The sequence below is a fragment of the Ambystoma mexicanum genome, chromosome 5p, assembly GCF_040938575.1.
Source record: "Ambystoma mexicanum isolate Mex_15411 chromosome 5p, UKY_AmexF1_1, whole genome shotgun sequence".
NCBI lineage: Eukaryota > Metazoa > Chordata > Amphibia > Caudata > Ambystomatidae > Ambystoma > Ambystoma mexicanum.
The window spans coordinates 836,710,877-836,731,853 of NC_090930.1; the positions used below are offsets into that span (position 1 = coordinate 836,710,877).

Consider the following 20,977-nt stretch of genomic DNA (forward strand, 5'->3'; position numbering starts at 1 on the left):
CAATGGGCTACTTTATGGCTGAAAGCAGAAGACCTAGCACTAGAAAGCGGTATATTTGTATGTGGTTGATATTTTCTGGTAATATAATCAAAATCAGACATTTATTTGGCTTCAGTGGCTATGGTGTTACACTATGAGAAGTTATTTACCTATGAGCCTAGCATTTACATTACAGGGGTCCTTCAATGCAATGTTCCTTACATGAACAGGGAATCTTCTTTAACACCACATCCACGCCCCAGTTCCAACTGATATTGGGTCCGCCATGGCTGCTAAGATGGCACCCTTGAATAACTATTACCATGTACTCACTGTTTTGCAAAGAGCTTTGCCCATCAGGAAAGAAACCTACATCTCTGGACGATGTACAAGTGTTTCCGAAGGGCCCCACCAGCATAGTTGTGTCCCTGGAAATAAGTCTTTCATGGAAAGGAGACTGAGCAGTAACCACCAGACTGCGACTATGACTATCCAATTGACCTCCAACCAGGTGTTCCCCTCTGTCCAGGAAATAAAAATGTGTGCTCTCTTATACCAGGAGAAGAATAATCTTGCTGATTGTATCCAAGAATGCCAGTGCTCTGCTACCTCTCAACCTCCCTCCACCAGCTATGTGAGGCCACGATCCACAGCAAATTAGACCTAAGATGAGCATACAATTTTCAAGACCCACTTAGGGCAGTACAAATACTTGGTTATGCGCTTGCGGCCATCTAATGTCCCAGCAATTTTACAGAGATTTGTCAATTACATTTTCCAAGACTATTGGTAAGTGTTCATGATAATATATCTCGACCACATCCTGATTTATTTGCCTGAATGGCACTCCCATATCCAAAATGATGGAAAGGTTTGGCAATGTCTTTAAAAAAAACAGTTGTATGCTGAACTCTCTATATGCCAGTTTCAAGTCTGCCAAATAGAGTTCCTGGGCTATCCAATCCCACCCTGAGGAATTAGTAAAGACCCCGAAAGGCTGAAGCCATTAGAAACTGAATACAGCCCTCAAACGAAAAGGAAGTACAAAGATTTGTCAAGTTCATACATTGCTATTGGCGGTTCATCCCCAGTTTCTTGCAACTTGTGGCACCAATAAATCAGTGTTGTCAATTCACCATTTCCTTTTCTGTGGACCTCTGAGCCTCAGGAGGCCTTGCAAAAGGTCAAACAAGCATTTGAAACAAACTTCCTTTTGAGTTCCCGGGAATTAATGAATGAGGTATTATTTGGAAGCAGACACCTTCAACATTGCACTTGATACAGTGCTTTCTCAAGAAGACCTTCAGACTGGGGGACGTCCTATTGCATTTCATTCCAGAATACTGAGTCCTCCGGAGGTTGACTACACCATCCTGGGGAAGGAAATGTTGCCCATTAAAGCAGCCTTACAGGAATGGCAACATTATCTTGAAGGGGACCGCCTTACCCTTGGTGATATAAAGTGATCACAGTAACCCTCAACATCTCAAAGGTTTATTATGCTAGAGCCAGAGGTTGACTAGATGGCTATTGTTCTTCTCCATGTTCCATTTCATTATCACCTATTCTATAGGTACCATCCATACCAAAGCAGATGCACTGTCCAGGATTCATTCAGCTGCACACAGAAACCCGCACCTTTGACGTTTACCCCCCAACAGATCATAGCAGCTATGTCCCAAGTACGATCCTACGCAGGTCCCAGAGCATGAATTCAAAAGCTCCAGAGCACATAGAGAGGCTTCAAAGAGCGGATGGATTAGTCTTTTATGTAAATAAGTTACTACTAGCCACGCCAAGACTGCAACAGTAAGTGCTGCAGTGGTGTCACGATTCCACACTAGTTGGGCATAGAGGAGCCCGGAAGACCCAAGATCTGAGTCAACACCATTTTTGGGGTCCTTGGATAAGACAACACTGCAAAGCCCCTGTGGACCAATACACCATTTGTTCCAGTATGAAAATCAGGAAAGGAGCCCCCTTTGGGAACCTTTGATTTGTTACAATATTAACTGGTCCTACATATCTATGGACTTCATTATGTATTTGTCAAAATCCTGGTTGTGGTTGATTACAACACTAAGACTGTGCACTTTGTGCCTAATGCAAGCATTCCTTCAGCGAGTGACCAGGCCCTCCAGTTTCTAAACAATGTATTCCAGTTCCACAGGCTACAAGATATAATTGTGTCTGACAGAGGGAGCTAATGTACGGCCAAATTCTGGAAGGGCATTTGTATGATGCTAGTCGAAGTAGCCTGTTGCACCAACCACCATCCCCAAACAGAAACAACGAATTAGCCAAGTTATCGTACAATACTTAAGCTCCTTCATACATGGGCCAATCGGCAGATTGGTTGACTTTGGCAAAGTTTGCCTAAACTAACACTCTACAGGCTTCACAGAACATGTCATCTTTCTTCTAACAACAAGGTTACCATCTCAGAGCGATTCCTGTTGCACTATCCAACCCAGTTGCTCCAGCAGCCCCAAAAAAACATAAAATATTTAAGAGAAGTACAACAACAAGCATGGAAAAACCTCTGTGGTGCCAAGAAAGGATATAAGGAACAAGCAAACAAGACGCCATCCAGTTGCTGAATATAAAGTGGGACACAAGGTCTAGCTCAGCACCACAAATTATACCTTTCCTCATATGAATTGCAAATTCAAGCCTTGTATGTGGCCCCTTCTGAAGAAAGAAGAAAATACAGTCAACCCATTGCCACATCCTGGCCCATAAATCCTGCACCAGATCCAGAGTTTGAAGTGTAAGGAAATTGTGACTCTCACTATTGGAGTAATAGCATGGAGTGTCTCAAACTGAAGGCTATGGACCCAAAGATAGGACCTGGGAACCTGTGAGGAATTTCCACATGCCCCGCCTGCTTGCAGATATTCATATAAGATATCCTTCCAAGCCTGATACACGTAAGACCCAGTGTAGAGGAGGGTGGGGTGTCACGCCAGGCAGAAGGTCTTGGCAATTGTAGGGCATGGGCAGAGATAGATTACATGGCCTGTGTTACGTGGTGTATAAGACCGTCAGACATTCATTCAGTGGTATTCTAGCTTTCATTGTGGACACAGGAGCATTGTGGCGTCAGCCTACACAACAACAATGGTATCCTAGACTTGTGGTGCGCATGGGCAGATGACTGGTGTCATGGCACGTGCATGTGCTGGAGTGGATGCAGATGCTACCTGGAAATTCCTCTCAAGAAACCTGCAAAAGTAGTTATCCCCAAGAATGATATTTTGCTACTGTACTGTAGTCTTTCATCCCTCATCCCTCATCTTGCCTCTCTGTATCTGTATGAGCTGCCATACTTCACCCTCTAATTGACCCTCAAGGGTGATTCTCTTCATCAAACAAATCCTCCTCCTGCTGAAGGGTACCTTACATGGTTCTTAAGAAAAAAGTCAACCGTCTCACAAAGTCAAGTATTTTTTGTTTCAAGTAGCCTTGCTTGAGAATCTGACAATAGTGCAGATCCTGGTGGCAGCTTCAAGTTTGAGCACAACTGAAGAATCTTGCATCATATGAGAACCCAGGTAAATGGGAAGACAATTCAACCTGCACGTACCCAGGTGGAGTTAAGAGGGGGATTTTTGCTAGCATTTGTAAAGGAAAAATCGCTGGGGCAGTCCAATACAGGACTTGCTTTGGTGCAGACAATGGCAAAGACAAAATGCAAAGGCAAAAACCAAGGCAACCTCAAAGAGGTGCGCTGTGGCACTTAGAAATTCCCTGAGACCGGGTGAACGGACAGAACATTAAAAATATACTACAGAATAGATTTAGGCCTTTTGGCCTTGTAGAATAGGCCTTCACATAACTTTATTTTTAGCCTTCTTCTTGATGTTTTCTTGAAGTCTTCTTGGAGCTCTTCACTTCCATGACTAATCACTAATTTTGGAACCTGAATACATTTATTTATGTGACAACCAATGAACGTACAATTGGTCTGCTCCAACCTCATCATGACATGGTATAAATGTACTAGAGTTTTTTTTGCAACTGAAAGGAGTGTGATGAATCTACGGAATGTGTCCCCTCTCCCCAAGGGGGAGCCACCCCCTTTGGTAATAGGAAGGTGAGCCTTTTATGCCTAACACCCTTTACGGGACAGGGCAAGGGGGATTCCGCTGGGGGTGACCCCCGTTAGAGGACAGGCAATGCCTCATTTGTATAAGTACTTACCATTTCCCAAACCTATGGGGCTGGTATGTTTCTGACCCCTTTCAGGCACTGTATTCAACTCAGGATGGAGAAAGGGAGATGGCCACCCCCTCGTTACATGGAAGATCATAAGAGACCAATAAACAGTGCACCAGGAGAGAAGAGGTGCCTGTGGAACTACAGACGAGCATGACCCTCGCGGAGCGGCACATGAAGAGAGTTACTTCCTCCTGGGAGGAAAGAAAGAGAGCGGTAAGCTCACGCATGGCTTCCCTGCTGAGACACGGGCCAAAGAAATCCAGTCCTAGAAAGTCTCCAGCTGAGCAGCCACTGAATGCGCTTTGACAAACTGATGCTGAAACCCTGCATGAAAGCAACGGGAAGGGAGCGCCAGCTCCAACACAAGTGGAACTGCCGGAAGAAGCCAGAACAAAGAAGCCGCATCAGCTAACCTGAACGTCCATCCGGGGGAACACCATGTGGAGACAGAAGGTAAGTGGTCGTCCCTGGAAGCCGGGCAGAAAGGCCAAGCCAGACCCCCAGGAGTGGTGAGAGCACACATATCCCAAGGTGGGGTGGAAAGAACCAGACCCCAAGGTGGGTTGAGAGCCACCAGACCCCAAGGATGGGTGAAAACAAATAGACTGCAAGGTGGGGTTGAAGCGACCAGAAGCCCAGGTGGGGTAAGTACAAATAGACCCCAAGACGGAATGAGAGTAAACAGACCCCAAAGCAGGGTGAGAGCAGCACAATCCCAAGATGGGGTGATAGTATTCAGATTCTACAGTGGGCTGAGAGAAACCGAACCCCAAGGGAGGGTGCAAAAACCAAAACCGCAGGCAGGGGAAAAAAACAGAAGATGGTTGGGTGTAGAAGACACCACATGGTTCCCTGGAGGGTAACCCAAGAAAATACCTGGTGCGGACCTATGAACCACGTGGTTTCCCAAGGGTGGAGGATGGTCCAAGGATAAGCCAAAGTCCCTGGCCCTCCAGGTAAAGAGCCTGACCAAGGACGGATGAGACATTACGGTTGGGTCAGGAACCAGCCATCATTCTATCATTTGGGTAGAAGACCCTTATGGTACCTTTCTTTAAGCTAGGACTTTTTGGTTTATAGTGGTAGGGACAGGAATCCAGTTAGGATAGATTTTCTGGGCGGCAGACTTGGATTATTTTGTAAGGCATCCTGGCGAGCACCCTTTTGATGCCTTCTTTCCCTTAAGGGTATGGCTTAGAAACCTAGGGATATTATAGGACGTTGTGTTCCAGTAAAGTACTAAGTTAACAAAAATGCCATATTGTCTGTCTCCTGACTTATGTAGGGAAGGCATGGTATCACAAGTATGACACTGACACAATGGATACAATTTGTAAAACCTTTATTGAAAATGTTGTGGTCTGAGAAACTCTACTTTGCCCTATAACTAAGATGGGAGTAGTCTCGATCATCAAACGATAAACAAAACAGTCCTAGTGGCGCCAGTCAAATCAAAATGGCCTATGCTAGCAAAACCTAATGCCTGCCATATCTCTAATACAAAAAGTGTAAAAATGAGAAATGTATGCAAAAGGAAAAATCAATGTTCAAAAGAATAAAGGTAGTTGAACCACTTCTCCTCCTCACGTTGTATCTCACAGATTAAGGCTGTTCATGTAGGCAGGATGACACACTCTGGCTCGGTTTATAACACTCTAAGCAGTTCCAAACTGTGGATTGAGGCCCGTCTGGCCTTCCATGATAAAGTCTTTTTCTTGACTTTCCAAAATTGTATTTCCAACGTAAAGTTCACAAAGGTCCCCCTCTGCCGGGCTCAGACCTTACAGCACACAGTTCATGAAGGTCCCCCTCTGCCGGGCTCAGACCTTACAGCACACAGTTCACAAAGGTCCCCCTCTGCCGGGCTCACACCTCTCACATCACCGTTCAACAAAAACGTGTGGCTCCCTTCCCCAAGTTTATTGTACTTCAGGTTTCCCTCAATCGCGCTCGGACCCCTATCGACCATTTTGGAATGTGCGTGGTGCTTTTACCAGACCACCGCAGGATTACTTCGACTCAAAGTTCACAGTTACTTTTACTTAATTTGCTTTCGCTGTCTGTTTGCTTTATAACTTCAAACAAATGTACCTTTCACTAAGAGTTTCAAATTGGCTGCTTCCTTTTGCTGGACCACTCCGTTACTTAGTATCGCTGATCTCGCAGCTGCTTTTTACTTCAAAGTTCATTCACAGGTCTGCATTTCTTTGCGTCTCATCCACACGCGTGCAGCCTTCACTTGTGATATAATGTTGCTTCTTCATTCGCTTTAACACACACTGGTCTCTCAGGTCGCTTGCCAACACACCGGCTGTGTGTGCTTCTTTCTTGTTTTTCTATTTTCAATTCATGAGTCAAGGTTAGTACCACAGACTTGGCCTCAACTCCCCAACTCTGCCGTTCACCCAGGAGGGTCGCTGGCGTCTTTGGAACCCAATGCAATCTTCACTCATGGGATCTGGCCTTCTCCATGTGTCTTTTGCGGTCTGTCTGAGGCAAATGCCTCCAGTAGGGAACCCTTAGGGTTTTTGGCCTGCTGCTCTTGTCCCTTGGTCCATTGCTCTGTTCCAGTAGTGTGCCCTTGTCGCAGAAGTTCTGCTCGTGCTCGTGTTCCACCTTGGTCAGATTGTGTCTTTCGGTGTTGGCTTTTATGCGTGTGAGGAGAGCTAACTGGTATCAAGTGTAAAGGGTCTGACTTTGTCTGACCCATTTAACGGGACATGTCCAGTACAATGTGAGGGGGAATAGCCCATCTCACCATCGGCTGCCTCACACCCACTACCCCAAGACCCGTCTCCCACGTGATCCTCCCACACTGGTCCACTACCAGGGTCTGGATCCAAAGGCGATGGCCGTGCCCTGGCCACCTGAGAGAGAGATCCCCGTGGACTAGCGGGTGAGACACCCTCTGGCTTCTCACACTTACCACAGGATGTTCTTTTTTTGAACAGTTTCAGAAAAAGGTGAACTTAAGTAATACATTATAGTGTCTCAGGGTTTGTCTGGCAGGGATTCAGGTTTCCCTCTGGAACTTTGCTTCTCTTTCCATGTTGCAGGGTTATAGTGCCCTGTCACTTCTTGACAACTCCCAAACAAAGGCTCAGAGCTATGCATACACCACTTTTCTTGGTAATTCAGCCTCAGGTATATAGTGACCACCTCACTTCTTGGCAATCCACAAAGCACAGTCTCAGGGAGAAAGCACCCAGCTCCCTTTTTGATCAGTAAGAATACATAGTCTCAACGATATAGTGCCCACCTCACTTCTTCATAATGAACAAAACACAGTCTAAGAGATATAGTGCCCAGCTACTTCCAATAATATAGTGCCCAGCTCTCTTCCATCGATATTGCCTAGCTCACTTCCAGGAATATAATGCCCGGTATCACAACTGTTAATTCTGCTCTGGGTCTCTTGCCGTTTTCTCAGGATGAGCATCTGTTGCAAATAGGCAGCCAGTGCAACCTTCAAGTGGAGCTCTTTGTCCCATCTGAAGTCTCCTGCTAGTTTTCACCCCACTCTGCTTTCTTCTCCTGCTCTGAGTGACTACTACCCTAACACTGAGTTGGTTCTGCCTTTTTTAATGTCTCAGCTGCTTGAGATAATTGCATCATGGCTCGGTATTGGTGAGGCTCTGTACTCCTTCTCTTGGATCCTATGTTTGCTTCACATGTCAAGTATGTGTTTGGTGTACTCTGTTTGGTGTATTCTTGTTGTTAAACTGTAAAGCGCCTTGGATTAAGGCGCTATATAAATACAAATACAAATACAAGTAGATAATTAGAATCACCTACAACCGCTGCCTATTCTTCTGTGGCTTCAAATGCCCCAGTGGGCATTTTTTAATCAGACAGAAATCCTGTCGGTGGTTTACTGCACCACATATACTCCTTGCAGTCCTCTGGCTACTCTGCCGGCTTCGGCCTTCCTCGTTCAGGCTCCAGCATAATGCTTCTCTGTGTGGTTCCAAGCTGTTAAGTGTGACTGAGTGGCAAAACATTATTTTCTGGATCTGTGTGGCCTCCGCATATTCATGGCGAGCCTGGGCTACATGGTGGTGATGCTCTGCACATTTTCTGCTTCCAGATTTTGCAACAAGGCTTCAAGTCATATTTTTCCCAGTATGAAGCTCATGGGAGTTGTAGTTCAAAACATCTGGAGCCAGAGGTTGCAGACCCCTGCATTAAGGGCTGTTGCCAGCTGGCCCATTTATAATTGGGGAACAGGTCTTGGGCTAAGGGGTTGAAGACCTTTACTTTGGTCGGTTTATTCGTGCTGTCATGGTCAGAAATGCTGTGGGGGTAGGGGGAGTGGGCAAGGTATGGATTTAGAGGACTCTTTGGATACCACCTTTGTCGGCCTCCAGAAAGCTGAATGCACGGACTCTAAAAGGCTTGGTCCCGGGTCAGAAATCTGACTTAATCGCATATACATGTTTCTAAAATGTTCATAAAGCATATTCAATGTTTGCATATGTATTATCGCATGCAAGCAAAGGGTAAATAAATTATCCGAACCTTACGACTCATCAGTGAGTACATGGCCTCATTACGAGTACGTCATTGTGGGAAAAAACACATGGTAATGCAGTGGTAACTCAGCTACCACTGCATTACTGCCGCATTACCGCACTGTCATATTGCAGTTTAAGTGGTAAGGTGGAGGATTTTCCTCCAGGAAAATGTTGGAAATAAGTCTGCCATCTTACCACAAAAAAATGCAAAATATGTGGAATTACCACTGGTGGAATTACCCTCGGCGGTAATTCTGCCAAAATCCCCATGGAGTTCTCTGGACTCTGAAAAATGGAGTCTTACACCATCTACAACCACTTATAATCCTGCTGTAAATCCACTGGACCAAGTGGCGAAAACGGTAATTCTGTTTGCCGTTATTTCAGTGGATTTACCACTGAAGCTCTGCCAAACTTGTAATAAGACCCTTTGGGCCTCATCACGAGTTGGGCGGTATCCTGGCGGTAAATCCGCCAGGGATACCGCCCAACGCGAATAGCATTACCGCAACTTGGTCTGGCGCTATTAGCGCTGTATCCCAAGTTGCAGTAACGTAGTAAATCCCCATTTATTTTGAGTCCATATGGGCATTTTCCGGCGCTTTTACTGCGGTGCAATTTGGGGCACGGTAAATGCACCAAAAATGGGCAGGATGTCTGTGCATTCACCTCCAGCTCGAAACTGGAGGTGAATGCTCCGAGGTCCACCCAAACTCAGGATGGGGCGGAGCAGTAATGCAGCGATAATAGCGATACCGCTGCATTTTTACTGCTCCACGCAACCCATCATAAGGCCCATCTTCGTAGACATTCAGCAATAGTACACTAGGAGACTAAAATAAATGTTACTGAGAGTTCCACTCCTTTTAGAGAATATTGAGTAATTTATATATCAGTATTTTTCTATTCAAACCGGGGAAGAAACAGTCTGGAATCTGATTAGGGAACTTCATACAGGAAGAAATCAAGTGTCTCGCTAAAGAAACAGTCTGGAATCTGATTAGGGAACTTCATACAGGAAGAAATCAAGTGTCTCGCTAAAGCACACGACACTGAGAAAAGCATCAGAAATGCCACCCAAAGCAATACAGCAAAAGGCGAAGGATTTGAAAAATCAAGTGTAGGTTCCATGATCTGCAGTGTACAAAATTCTGCTTCTGTTGTGACCATAAAATATTAAACAGGAAGGCACATTGATTCTATGCAACTGGATTACTACAATAATGGTAAAGATGGTGAAGGTGCCCAAGATGGTGGAATGTACATTTTAGGTTGTTAGGCTTCAAAGCAGTGAATAATGAAACAGATTAGGTTTACATGGAATTGTAGAATTAAATAATGTTTTGTCTCTGGAAAGTTGGTCCCCACTAGGACAAGGATGGCTTCAGAAAGGAGACACCCAAAATTGAATGAGCATGGATGCCGATTTTCTTTCTCACCCCATATGGTTGTTCATGTCTTTCCTTTCATCTTCTGTGTGGCTCATTCTGTTCTCTTGTTCTCTTAAGACTGGACGGCAGCTGGAAGCAGAGCAGTCGTACAAGTACATGATGAAGGTCAGTATGTGTTGCTCTAATTTCCATTTTTGTATCTGTTTGGGGGTGTTCCTGTACCTGCCTCATAAGATAAATAGAAATAAAGGATAGCATGCTTTCTCATGCCCAGCAGTTTTCTCTTCTGATCATCCTAGAGACGATATCTCTGCTATTGAAGGTTGTAGTAAACCCAGATATGGTTTAGCGGGAACCCAAATTACTCTTACCTTGAATGTGAGCTTCTAAATACCACCCATGGGGGAAATTCTGCACTGCCAACCCTGCAAAGAAATTCTTCTAGTGTCTGTAGCAGTAAGATTGTCCACTCTAAATTCATGAGATGAACCTGAAGCTCTTCCAGTTTTGGTAATCCATTGTATCACAAGTAACGCTTTGCTGGAGTAATTCATTGCAAGAATTTCTGATCTGCTCCTTCCTCCCTGCGCATCCGCCTCCTCCCATTTCCCTTACCCTTAAAGGTTAGCCTTCTGATTTCCTCAACCTATGTCAACACTTTCCAATCACCTTCTCTTTCTTCTGAGATACTTCCTTCTGCTATTTCCCCTTGAGGTAAACACCTATTCAGTCACACTAGCATGTGAGTTCCTTGAACGTAACCAGAAGAAACAACCTTGTTCACTTGCTTTACTAGAGGACCTCATCTCTCATCCATGAAAGGGAACCTCCATTCTCAATATAGAAATTGGCTCCTCTTAAATCAGGCTAGGAATTGACCCTTTAAACCTTCATTAGAAGTGTGTCCCTCTTTTCTTGGTCCCAGGAGGTAAATCCCTTTAGAAAATGGACACTCTCCCCTACACAGTCGTCACTTCTTGAAATGTCCCTATATGCTGTTTTTGCAACAGCACAATGCTCATCAAAAGCCATAACACCAGTCATATAATTAGGGCCAACTGCGCTCTTCACAAACTATTCCTGTTTTCAAAGCACTGTACTTAGGAACTTTCAAACACCTGTAGCGTCCTTATGTTTGGTGGTACTTTTTTCAGCTTTATTTATAATTTTCAAATGTACAGCAATTGCTACGTAGCTATTAACAATGTTGTTCCCATCAAAACACAAAATTAACTCAGACCAAGGTCCAAGCAACAACAATAACAATTCACCCGCACATACCTTCAAATCAGCATTAAAATACAGCAAACCAAACAACAACATGTTCAATTTAACAGCAGGTGACAATTATGAAAGTAGTATGAAGTATATGACGAACAAACAATAGACAGACAAAGAAATAAATGAGATGAATTGTTCATGACTATATAATAGAGAGCCCGATGTTGCAGGGTTCATCTACCGACTTGGAGCTATCCATACAATTCATTGAAAGATAACCACATATCATATAAATCAGAATTCTCTCTTCTTTTATACATCACCTTCTAATCACCTCTTATTGTCATAGGTATTCCTTGCTTTCGGTCTACAGAAGGCATCTGGATTTAGTACGTTTCTGAGCCTTTTGTGTGAATTTTCTGTAATTGCACCATGACCTTTGTATGTGTTGTGTGGGAAGGGACATTGGCCCTCATTACGAGTTCAGCACTAAGTGGTAAAACTGGCAGTAAATCCGTTACCACCTCTCTTGCCACTGTCAAATTATAGGGCACCGAAAATCAACGCTAATTCTGCTGCCGGAATTAGCCCTAGCAGAATTACCGCCGGCAGAAATTCTACCAACAAGAGGTTGAATTAGACCCTGCAGAATTACTGCTGGCAGATTTAACGCCAGATACATAAATGGTAATTCCGCCATATTAGAAGTGAAGCAACTGGCAGGATACTGCCAAAAATTGGCTGTTATAAAAATGCAGTGCACTTACCTCCAGCTGCAAGTTGGTGATAAAAGCATCCTGGTGATGTGAACCAAGCACAGGTGCCAATCATAGCCTCCTAAAGTGTTTTTTAAGGCCCACACCCTCCCCAAACACACTTACAATTAACATGCAGTTACAACCAGACGTCAATTAAGGCATCCACAAACTGGTGATGTTCATTGAGCTCTAGTAGCATGCCAGACCACTACAGGAAGGATCCGGGTTAGCACAAAGACAGAGGAGATGTGTGGTGCGGAGGCCGGCTATACCACGTATCCGTCCGTCCAACTGGGCTCTGACTGATGGACAATTGGTCTTGCTATATCACCTGGACAGGAACACCATAGCAGACCTGCTGACCCTGATAGAGGCAGATTTCCAGACCTCCATGCACATCAGAACTGCAATTACCACCACTGCTGAAGTTGGTGTCCGTCCTCCACTTCTGCACCACTGGTGCATTCCAACAGACTGTGGGTATACTGCATGGCATGTCCCAGCCAACATTCTCATTAGTGCTGGTGCAAGTGTTGGATGAGCTTGTGAGGCATGCCCATCGACACATCTTGCTGCCCACCACCCAGGTCCAGGTACATGCAGTAAAGGCAATTCCTTGCCATCGCCCATTTCCCTAATGTCATTGCAGCACTTGACTGCACACATGTGGAATTGGTGTCCCCCCTCGCACCCAGGTAGGGGAGCCTGCATGAAGAATCGTAAATGGTACCATTTCATGAACATCCAAATGACCTGTGAGGTGGATCTAACCATCAGCCACTGCTGCGCAAAAATCCCAGGTTCCGCTCATGATTGCATGGTCCTGAGGAGCAGCACCCTCCCTGCATATATGGACACACACTGAGAACAGCGTACCTAGTACGTGGGTAAGCATGACATCTGAAGATGATGCTGAACAGGAGACATGAAGACAGGCATGAGATCATATTTGAGGAAACAACAAGTGGCATGAACCATGTACAATGTGGCACTTAATAGCGCAGGGCCCATAATCCAACTAATACTGGCCACAGAGCTACCTGAGAACATACTGCATACTCCTGCATGTGCCCACTCACATCCACTACATGCCCCTCCACCCACTGTGCAGTACAGGGAGTCTGCCCTACACACATATGAGCACACAAAGGGCACCAGCACAATAGTGAATGAAATTAGCATGTTGAGGCAAAACAGTAATGTTGAACACTCTCCTTCCTACCTGCTGTAGGTGGCTCAGGCTATCTGCTGCTACAATGGTTGTTGACACTGGGGAGGAACCCTGGTACACCATAGGCGACATCCTACAGCGAGGCACACATACGAACCAGGAATGCATAGAATGCATGTTTGGACTACTTAAGGGAAGGTTCAGGTGCCTCCACCAGACAGGTTGGGCACTAATGTACACTCTAGAAAAAGTGGGTGCAATTGTTGTCACTTGCGCTATGCTGCACAACATGTGCATACGCCAGAATATACCCATGCCTCCATATGAGGACATTACACGCCCTGACTCGGATGATGAAGAAGAATCAGGTGTCGACAGGGCACCTTATAAAAGACATTAGGAATTGAGGGAAGGGCATATTGTATGGCAGGACATCATTGACAACTATTTCTGAAAGCACATTTGACACAGGTCACTGTACATTTAACTGCCACTGTATTCACATGTATCACTCTAATAAAATGAGTACTGGATCTTCTGGCTGTAGTACAAAGTGATGTATTGTACAACTGTGCACCTCATCCCCAATGCTGTCACCCTCCTCACACCCTCATCCCCAACCCCAGGATCCTCCCCACACACTTGTAGAGGAGCAGCCGCATGCCTATGCAGGAGATCCTGCCCCCTAACTCCCATATGCTGTAGACCTGAGATTGTGCCGTGTTTGATACCAGCAGTTGTGCCAATACTGCGACGTGTGTTCGAAAGAAAATGCCTGTTGAGACAATCCTACCGAATGTATACCCGAAGTGGTGACAACCTAAGGGAGGAACTCCCTGAAGGAATATGAAAAAGAGCAAAGAAAGAAGCTAGTGATGTCACAAGAGACATATACAACGTCCCGAAATACTGGCTGAAGAGAATGTATGGATCCTACAGAAACTAATGAAGTAAAGAATCAAGAGAACCTTTTAAATCCGAAAAGAAGATTCCATGTGGACAAAATGCTGCAGAGAATCAACCGTTCAATAATTGTACAGATGCTGAAACGCAAGTAGATTAATTCACCATAGAAGCTGGCTATACGGACCCATGCAGAAGGAATGGAAAACTATGTTGCAGCAAGAATAAGTTGAATCGTGGAGCTGCATGGCAAGTTTGTCTGGACTGGAGTAACGACTGTAGCAGCCAAGGTCAGCTATCTATTCTGGAAAGGAGCAAACATACAAAGGATGAATCAGCCCTTGTTATGGTTCAAAGAAAGAACACCAAGAGTGGCAAGTTTTATTCATTTAGAGCATTTAAAACCTGCAAAATGGGCCAAATTGTGGTCCTGTCATGTGAGTCAAGGGGGAAAATAGAGTTTGGACTTGGAGTTCCAGAACACGATAGTGAGTGCTCGCACTCCCATGTATTCTAAAGACAAAGGGCTTCATTACAAGTATGACTGTAAGGCAACAACGGTGCCGGTAGCGCAACTGGCACCGTTGCTACCGTACCGCCATACTATAAGTTCTGCTCGCGGGGGCCTTTTCAACCACCAGGTGTGACCTGGTGGCCGTACAGGCACCCGGAAGCAGAACCTGTAACATGGTACGGTAGCACCGGTACCGTTAACGGTACCGGTGCTACCACCTTCCCCATTCCCAGTGGGAATGGGGAAGAATTTTTTCCGGCGCCCAGAAAAGGGCAATTACCGTGTCCGGCAAGGTCGTAAAAACCCGGTAATTGCCCTTTTCTGGGTGCCGGAAAAAAATGAATATCGGCGGCAGACGTGCCTGTACTACAGGCACAGCTACCGCCAGCCTCGTAATGAGGCCCAAGGATACTTTTGCAAGGCCACGTTCAGAGACAATCTTCATGGCAGAAGGCTTGGGTTATGGGAGATGCTGGCTAATTGGGTGGAGAGGTAGTGTCATGCCCTATTTCCTTGCACCTGGGTCTGGGCTTACATGCTGCTGAATGAACCGAATGTTCCAGACATGGCACAAGCATGGCAACCAATTGTAGTGGTCCATATAACGAAGAACCTTATAGTTTAAAAACCAATGAGAAACCATGTATCTAATGTTTCTGAAGATGAATCCTAGTTCCTATAGATAATATACTTAGATGTTCCCCTTAAGCCAATCCCGTCCTCTAGTAGGTTTTTCATTATTTGCCACATAGTATGACATCACTTCTGATGTATTTTTGATATATAACCTCTGTTTTGTGAAAAGATCAATGAGAGAAATCGAGCGTATGTCCATTGATGTTCGTTGTAACTCCCTGTTTTAGATAATTGTTAATAAAACAGTACTTTGCCATCTTCCTGAGTTGGTTCGGTTATTTGGACTCAGAGTTATTCTGTGTAATCCCGTCCATTGCATGCACGTTCCTAAAGAGCCTTAAGCTCACATGGTAGCAGTGTTTCCTGTGGAGAGCGGCCGAATAGAAATAAACTTGCCAGAAGAATTGAGATGGTGGGCAGGTCCCTCTTTGAAGAAATACCTGACCGGTTTCCACAGGCACTCTGCGGATGGAAGGCGAAGTGGTCAGATTTGAGCAGGAGTCGATACCGAAGGCCTCAAGTCGATTAACGGATGGTGAGTAGACTAAGGGGAATGGCAAATAAAGGGACGGGATTGTGATAATTTTGAGGAACAGGAAATAATTGTAGAGATAAGAGAGGCCGCCTAAGAGCTCTAATTCAAGGGCATTAGAAGAAGACATTTCAAACTCCAGTGGGAGTAGGGTGAAATATAAAACGCGTAGTCAGGACTGCGTAAGGTGATGTCTTAAACCCTGCACAGGATAAAAAAGTAAAGGCGAGGGAAAAAGTGATCACAGTGTTTTATAAAGTGTAAATGCCTGACTAGTCTAAATGTTGGTTGAGTAAAATATCGAAGAGAGATAGAGATTGTGAAGAGTTGAAAAAATAACAGAGTAAAGATAAAGCATAGAAAAACAATTGGTGCTAATCAAAAGAATAGATCGGCAATTGAAACAAGAGGATTGAGCAGTGATTGATGGTGCCTGCTCATATTTGTTGTTTTAAAAACGTTGAAAAGTGGTGATTTAAACCAAGGTAAAAGGTTTTATTTAATGGCCTGGTAAGTATTGACAGTCAATTGAGACTTATCATTATGGGGGATACTCCTCTCATGCACCTATGTAAAACACTGCCAAAACATATGTCCACACTCGAACAGTACAGTGCAGAATGGGTAAAGAGCACAGCAGATAAAATGATCATGCCGTGGCCACAAGGGGGATCATTGTTAAGAGCGGTATTGCAACACATGACCACATACATTAACGCTGCGTACACCAGGAAGAAATTACAGAAAAGATTAGCGATTTTAGAGCTCTGGAAGATGTATTAAGAGGAAAGAGAAGACACGCCACCTGAGGAGTGGATGCTTAATCAGCATAAAGGGGAAGGCGTCGAGCCCTCAGATCCCCTTACCTTACCTGAGGCAAAGAGTGTTGCTATGGAAGAGATAGGAGTGTGTCCTTTAAAGGAATTAAGGGCAGCGACGGGGTACAGTAATCCGATATATGAACCCCCTGCTTACAGTAGCGACTATAGTCCGGAAGAGAAGAAAAGAAAGGAATAGATTTATACGTTTATTCAGGATAAGGAAGAAAAAGGTGAAAGGTGAAAGGTCAAATTTGTCTACAGAAATAGACAGGGAAATTAAGAGATGAAAAGGAGAAAAAGACAAGGCTGCTGAGGTAGCGCTAGTACAAAACAAATGGATGGGAGGACAGATATTACTCAAGATAGATGGAAAAATGTACTGAGGAGCTTAGGCAAAGAGAAGATAAGGATGAACAAGAAAGGAAGGATAGGGAATGAGAGAAAAGATTGAAAGAGGTGCAGAAAAGGAAACACAGGGAAGGACAAGAGCAGATGTATCAGGAGGAGCAAGATAAAATGGAAGAATGGGCAGAAGAACAAAGAAAGTACGACAATAGACAAAGAACAAAAGAAGAAAGGGACAGAAAGGAAAGGAAGAGAGAGGAGGAAGAAACACAAATACTAAGGGACAAAAGATTACAGAGATGAAGAAAAGGGAAGGAGTAAGGAGAGTAGAAGAAAGAAGGTAGAAGGAAGAAAGAATTAGAAGGGATGCAAGAAAGCAAAGCGAAGTAGATGAAGAAATAGAATGAAAAAGGAGACAGCCAGGTTTCAATGCCAGTCTCATCCAAAAAGAACAATTGAAGCAGGGCCCAGAAATACGATGGGACAGAGTGGAAGAGATAATTCCAATAAAGGAAGTAACACCAGCAGTATCTAGAGTAGCACCAGAAGAAGAAAGATTTGAAGCAGAAAGCATTGGAGAAAGGATCGATAAGGTCTATCAAGAGTTAAGACAAGGTAGAGAGTATGGAACTTGTGGGAATGTGATCGATCCCCAATACCTCAATAACGAAGTGAAGAGGGAAACCTGTTCAGTGATGAACGACGGGCATTGTCTTTGAGCAGACCGAACTTAGACAAGGGTGAGGGAGATGATAGTCATACTAGTTGGGGCCTAGATATGTCAAACGAGGAAAGAGAGTCCGGGTTTGGGGCAGAAGGAGGGAGCGTGTGCACCTCTGAAGGAAGCCTGCAAAGTATAAGGAAGTGAGATGGTCAGATCTGGAACAGCCTAAAGATAGAACGCCAGATCCCATAGCATATCCTTAGCGTCCCCGAGGACGATCACATAGTGCAGGTTAAGGTCATTACCGACAAGGAGATAGACTGGGACGATTATCCCTGCCATGGATAGACTAATAGTGGGATCCAACTACGGGATGGGGTTTACACAGTTCCCATTGTTAGAGAAGGGGGAGCAAGACAGCAATACATTCCATGGCCACAGATGGACAAGGATAACTTAAAATGCAAGCTCCCTAGTTTGCCTTCTGGGGCTTGGAAATGGATATGCGAATTAGAGAAAATAACAGGAGGAAATGCGCTGGCCATAGGAGACATAAAAGGTCTCCTGACAGCCATTCTTGGAGAGAAGGCTGATGACATATGGAGAAGAGCGGAATATTCAAGTGTGACTGCACAAAACACAGTGCATGATGGAGCGCCGTTTAATAATTGTAGAGCAGACATTTGGAGGGCTCTCAGGGTACAGTATCCTGACACATCGGATATGGTGCAATTATGACACGTAAAATGAAGGAAGATGAAGATCCTATTGCTTACATTCACGATATTCAGGACGAATGGCAACTTGAAACACGTCAGCCATGGGAAAAGAAAGTGGCATTGTTTTACCATATTTTATATTAGGGGTTGCTTGAGCCAGTAGAGAGGCAGATGATAAAACAAGTAGGGATGGAAACGGAGCCAGGAACTAAGATACAATTCACGACAGTGCACCATTGTCAGTTATTACAAGAGAAAAACAAGAAGAAAGATATAGAATAGAAAGATTGAGGAAGCCAAGTTAGTTCAGGAATTTCTTTCAAAATGTGCCATAGAAGGGGCGGTACTGACAAGCGGAGAAGTATTGGGAATGCAGGAAACAATAGGTACATCGCAGGCAAATCATTTGCGCCCGATGGACCAAGGTGAGTATGGGTTTACGCCACGAAGCAGAGGTATGGATTATAGAGGAAGAGGAGGTGAATTTCAGAATAACCACAGTGGGTTTCAAAATACACAGAATGAGAATCAGAGTACTCAGGGAGGATATAACCAAGGAGGGATTAAGAGGAAGGTTCCTCCAGTATGTTGGAATTGTGGAATGACAGGATATATTGCGTGTGTATGTGGGAGCCAAGGGAATGTTCAAAATTGCCAATTTTCCAAAGGGGGACAACTTATCCTCCACCATATAGCACACAGACCAGACAAGGATTTGCCCAAAATCACACATCTTATCAGGCACAAGCAGCGCAAGTACAGCAGGTGCGACAGCAGGGCCAAGTACAAATGAATCCGCCACAATGGCAGTCGCAACAAGCCCCTATGCAGACACAGAAGTTTTCAAATACAGGACAAGTATTGACATCTAGAATAGGAGGGTTTCACTGTGGTAGGAGGACATCCTTTTCTTTTCTTGTTGACACTGGAGCAACTCGTTCGTATATATAAAAGGGTAAATATCCAATGGCAGGTATTGCCATGAACGCTCAAGGGTTCTCTGGAGCTACAAGTCAAGTTCCTTTTACTGATAAATTACCAGTCTACATAGGAGAATGTGACATGTCCATTCCTCTGTTATATTCACGACAGACACCGGTTAACAATTTAGGAAGAGATTTAATGACGAAACTAAATATGACAATTTCATTTACTGATCAAGGAATATTTAAACGTGGGAGAGTTCATGCTGGCGTTCACAGGACAAATGGCTCTGCGAGGCGTACCAGTAGATCCAGAGATTTATTTTATATGGAGTAAGCATTTGATTGACATGGCTACCTGGACTGGTAGGAAGGATTGTGAGGATACCTGATGAGTTTTTCTTTAGACCACAAATACCTATGGATGAGGAGGGTGGACAAAACTATTCCTATAGAGTTGGAAGCAGCTATAGTACAAAAAGACATGGCAATGCTTGAAGGAGTAGACGATGAGGGTAGACCATGGAGAACAGTGATAGCTCTTGAGGAGGGGTACAGATTGACTGACATAACTGACGATGATATGTTCGGGGAGGACTGAAGTGATGATGAAGTAGTGTTCTTCATGAGCATTACATACTGGATAAGGATAGAGAAAAGGGAAGTTCCACAAAGAATGGCGATAATGTGGCAGTGACCGGCATTCTTTCAGGAGGATCTTGAAAAAGAGCAGAGTGCCCTATGGACCACAGGCCCATATGACGTAGGTTTATTAAAGGGGATAGGGGAGGTTAAAATGAAGCTTAGGCCAGGAGCAATTCTACCCTGAGCAAAACAGTTCCCCATGTCTTGAGAAGCTGATGACGGTATATTTCAGACTATTTCAGCACTGATGAATCAGGGTATTCTGGTGCCATCAGAGTCATTGTGTAATACTGTAGTGTATTCAATTAAAAATTCTAAAGGAGGGTCGTGGAGATTTATCCAGGATTTGAGACCTCTTAAACAGATTGTGTATCTTTTAGTTATTCCAACCCTATGGGGCTGAAATGGGAATGGGGATGTCCCGGGCCCCGCACTCGCGCTAGGGGAATTACCCGGATGCGAGTGCAGAGGTAGACTTGCCGGTATAACCTATGGGCCTCATTAGGAGGTTGGAGGTATTGGCTACCTCCAACCTCGTAATGAGGCCCATAGATTAAATGGAGGATTCAAAGTAGTAGCAAGTGCAAGGCTACCGTCTAATTTTTTAGTGCAAGCAGCAGAATTAATAGCGCTTATTGTCAAACTTGAGAAACATGAAGGGCAGGAAGTGACGGTGTACAGTGACTTCGCCTATGTGACGTCAACCGTACAGGCAAGGTTGGCACGCTGGAGGAGGAGGGGCTACATCTGCTTAGATGGCTCTGCAGTGCAGCATGCATCCATATTCGAGAGACTCATTAAGGCACTACAACTCCCAGTAGCCATAGTGTTTGTTAAATGTGCAGCGCATACTAAGCGAACAGATTTTATCTCTTGTGGTAAGGAAGCTGCAGATGTAGAAGCCAAACGGGTTGCATATTCTCCAGAAATTCTGAGCTTTGATAATGAGAGTATTAAGGAGAATTGAGTTACAACTATGTTAGTACAAGAGGGGTTTAATAAGTTGCCAATAACCCAATT

The 20,977-nt window shown here is 44.5% G+C and overlaps 1 protein-coding gene across 3 annotated transcripts in view; it reads left to right on the plus strand.

Moving 5' to 3' along the window:
* The window catches only part of CFAP70 (cilia and flagella associated protein 70), a 1,359,754-nt gene that overhangs the window by 1,300,739 nt on the left and 38,038 nt on the right, over nucleotides 1-20,977 (plus strand). For all 3 annotated transcript variants that reach the window (XM_069613256.1, XM_069613257.1, XM_069613258.1), the window contains one exon: nucleotides 10,223-10,270. In XM_069613256.1, coding sequence (XP_069469357.1) covers nucleotides 10,223-10,270 — 48 coding nt within the window. The remainder of the gene's footprint in view (nucleotides 1-10,222; nucleotides 10,271-20,977) is intronic.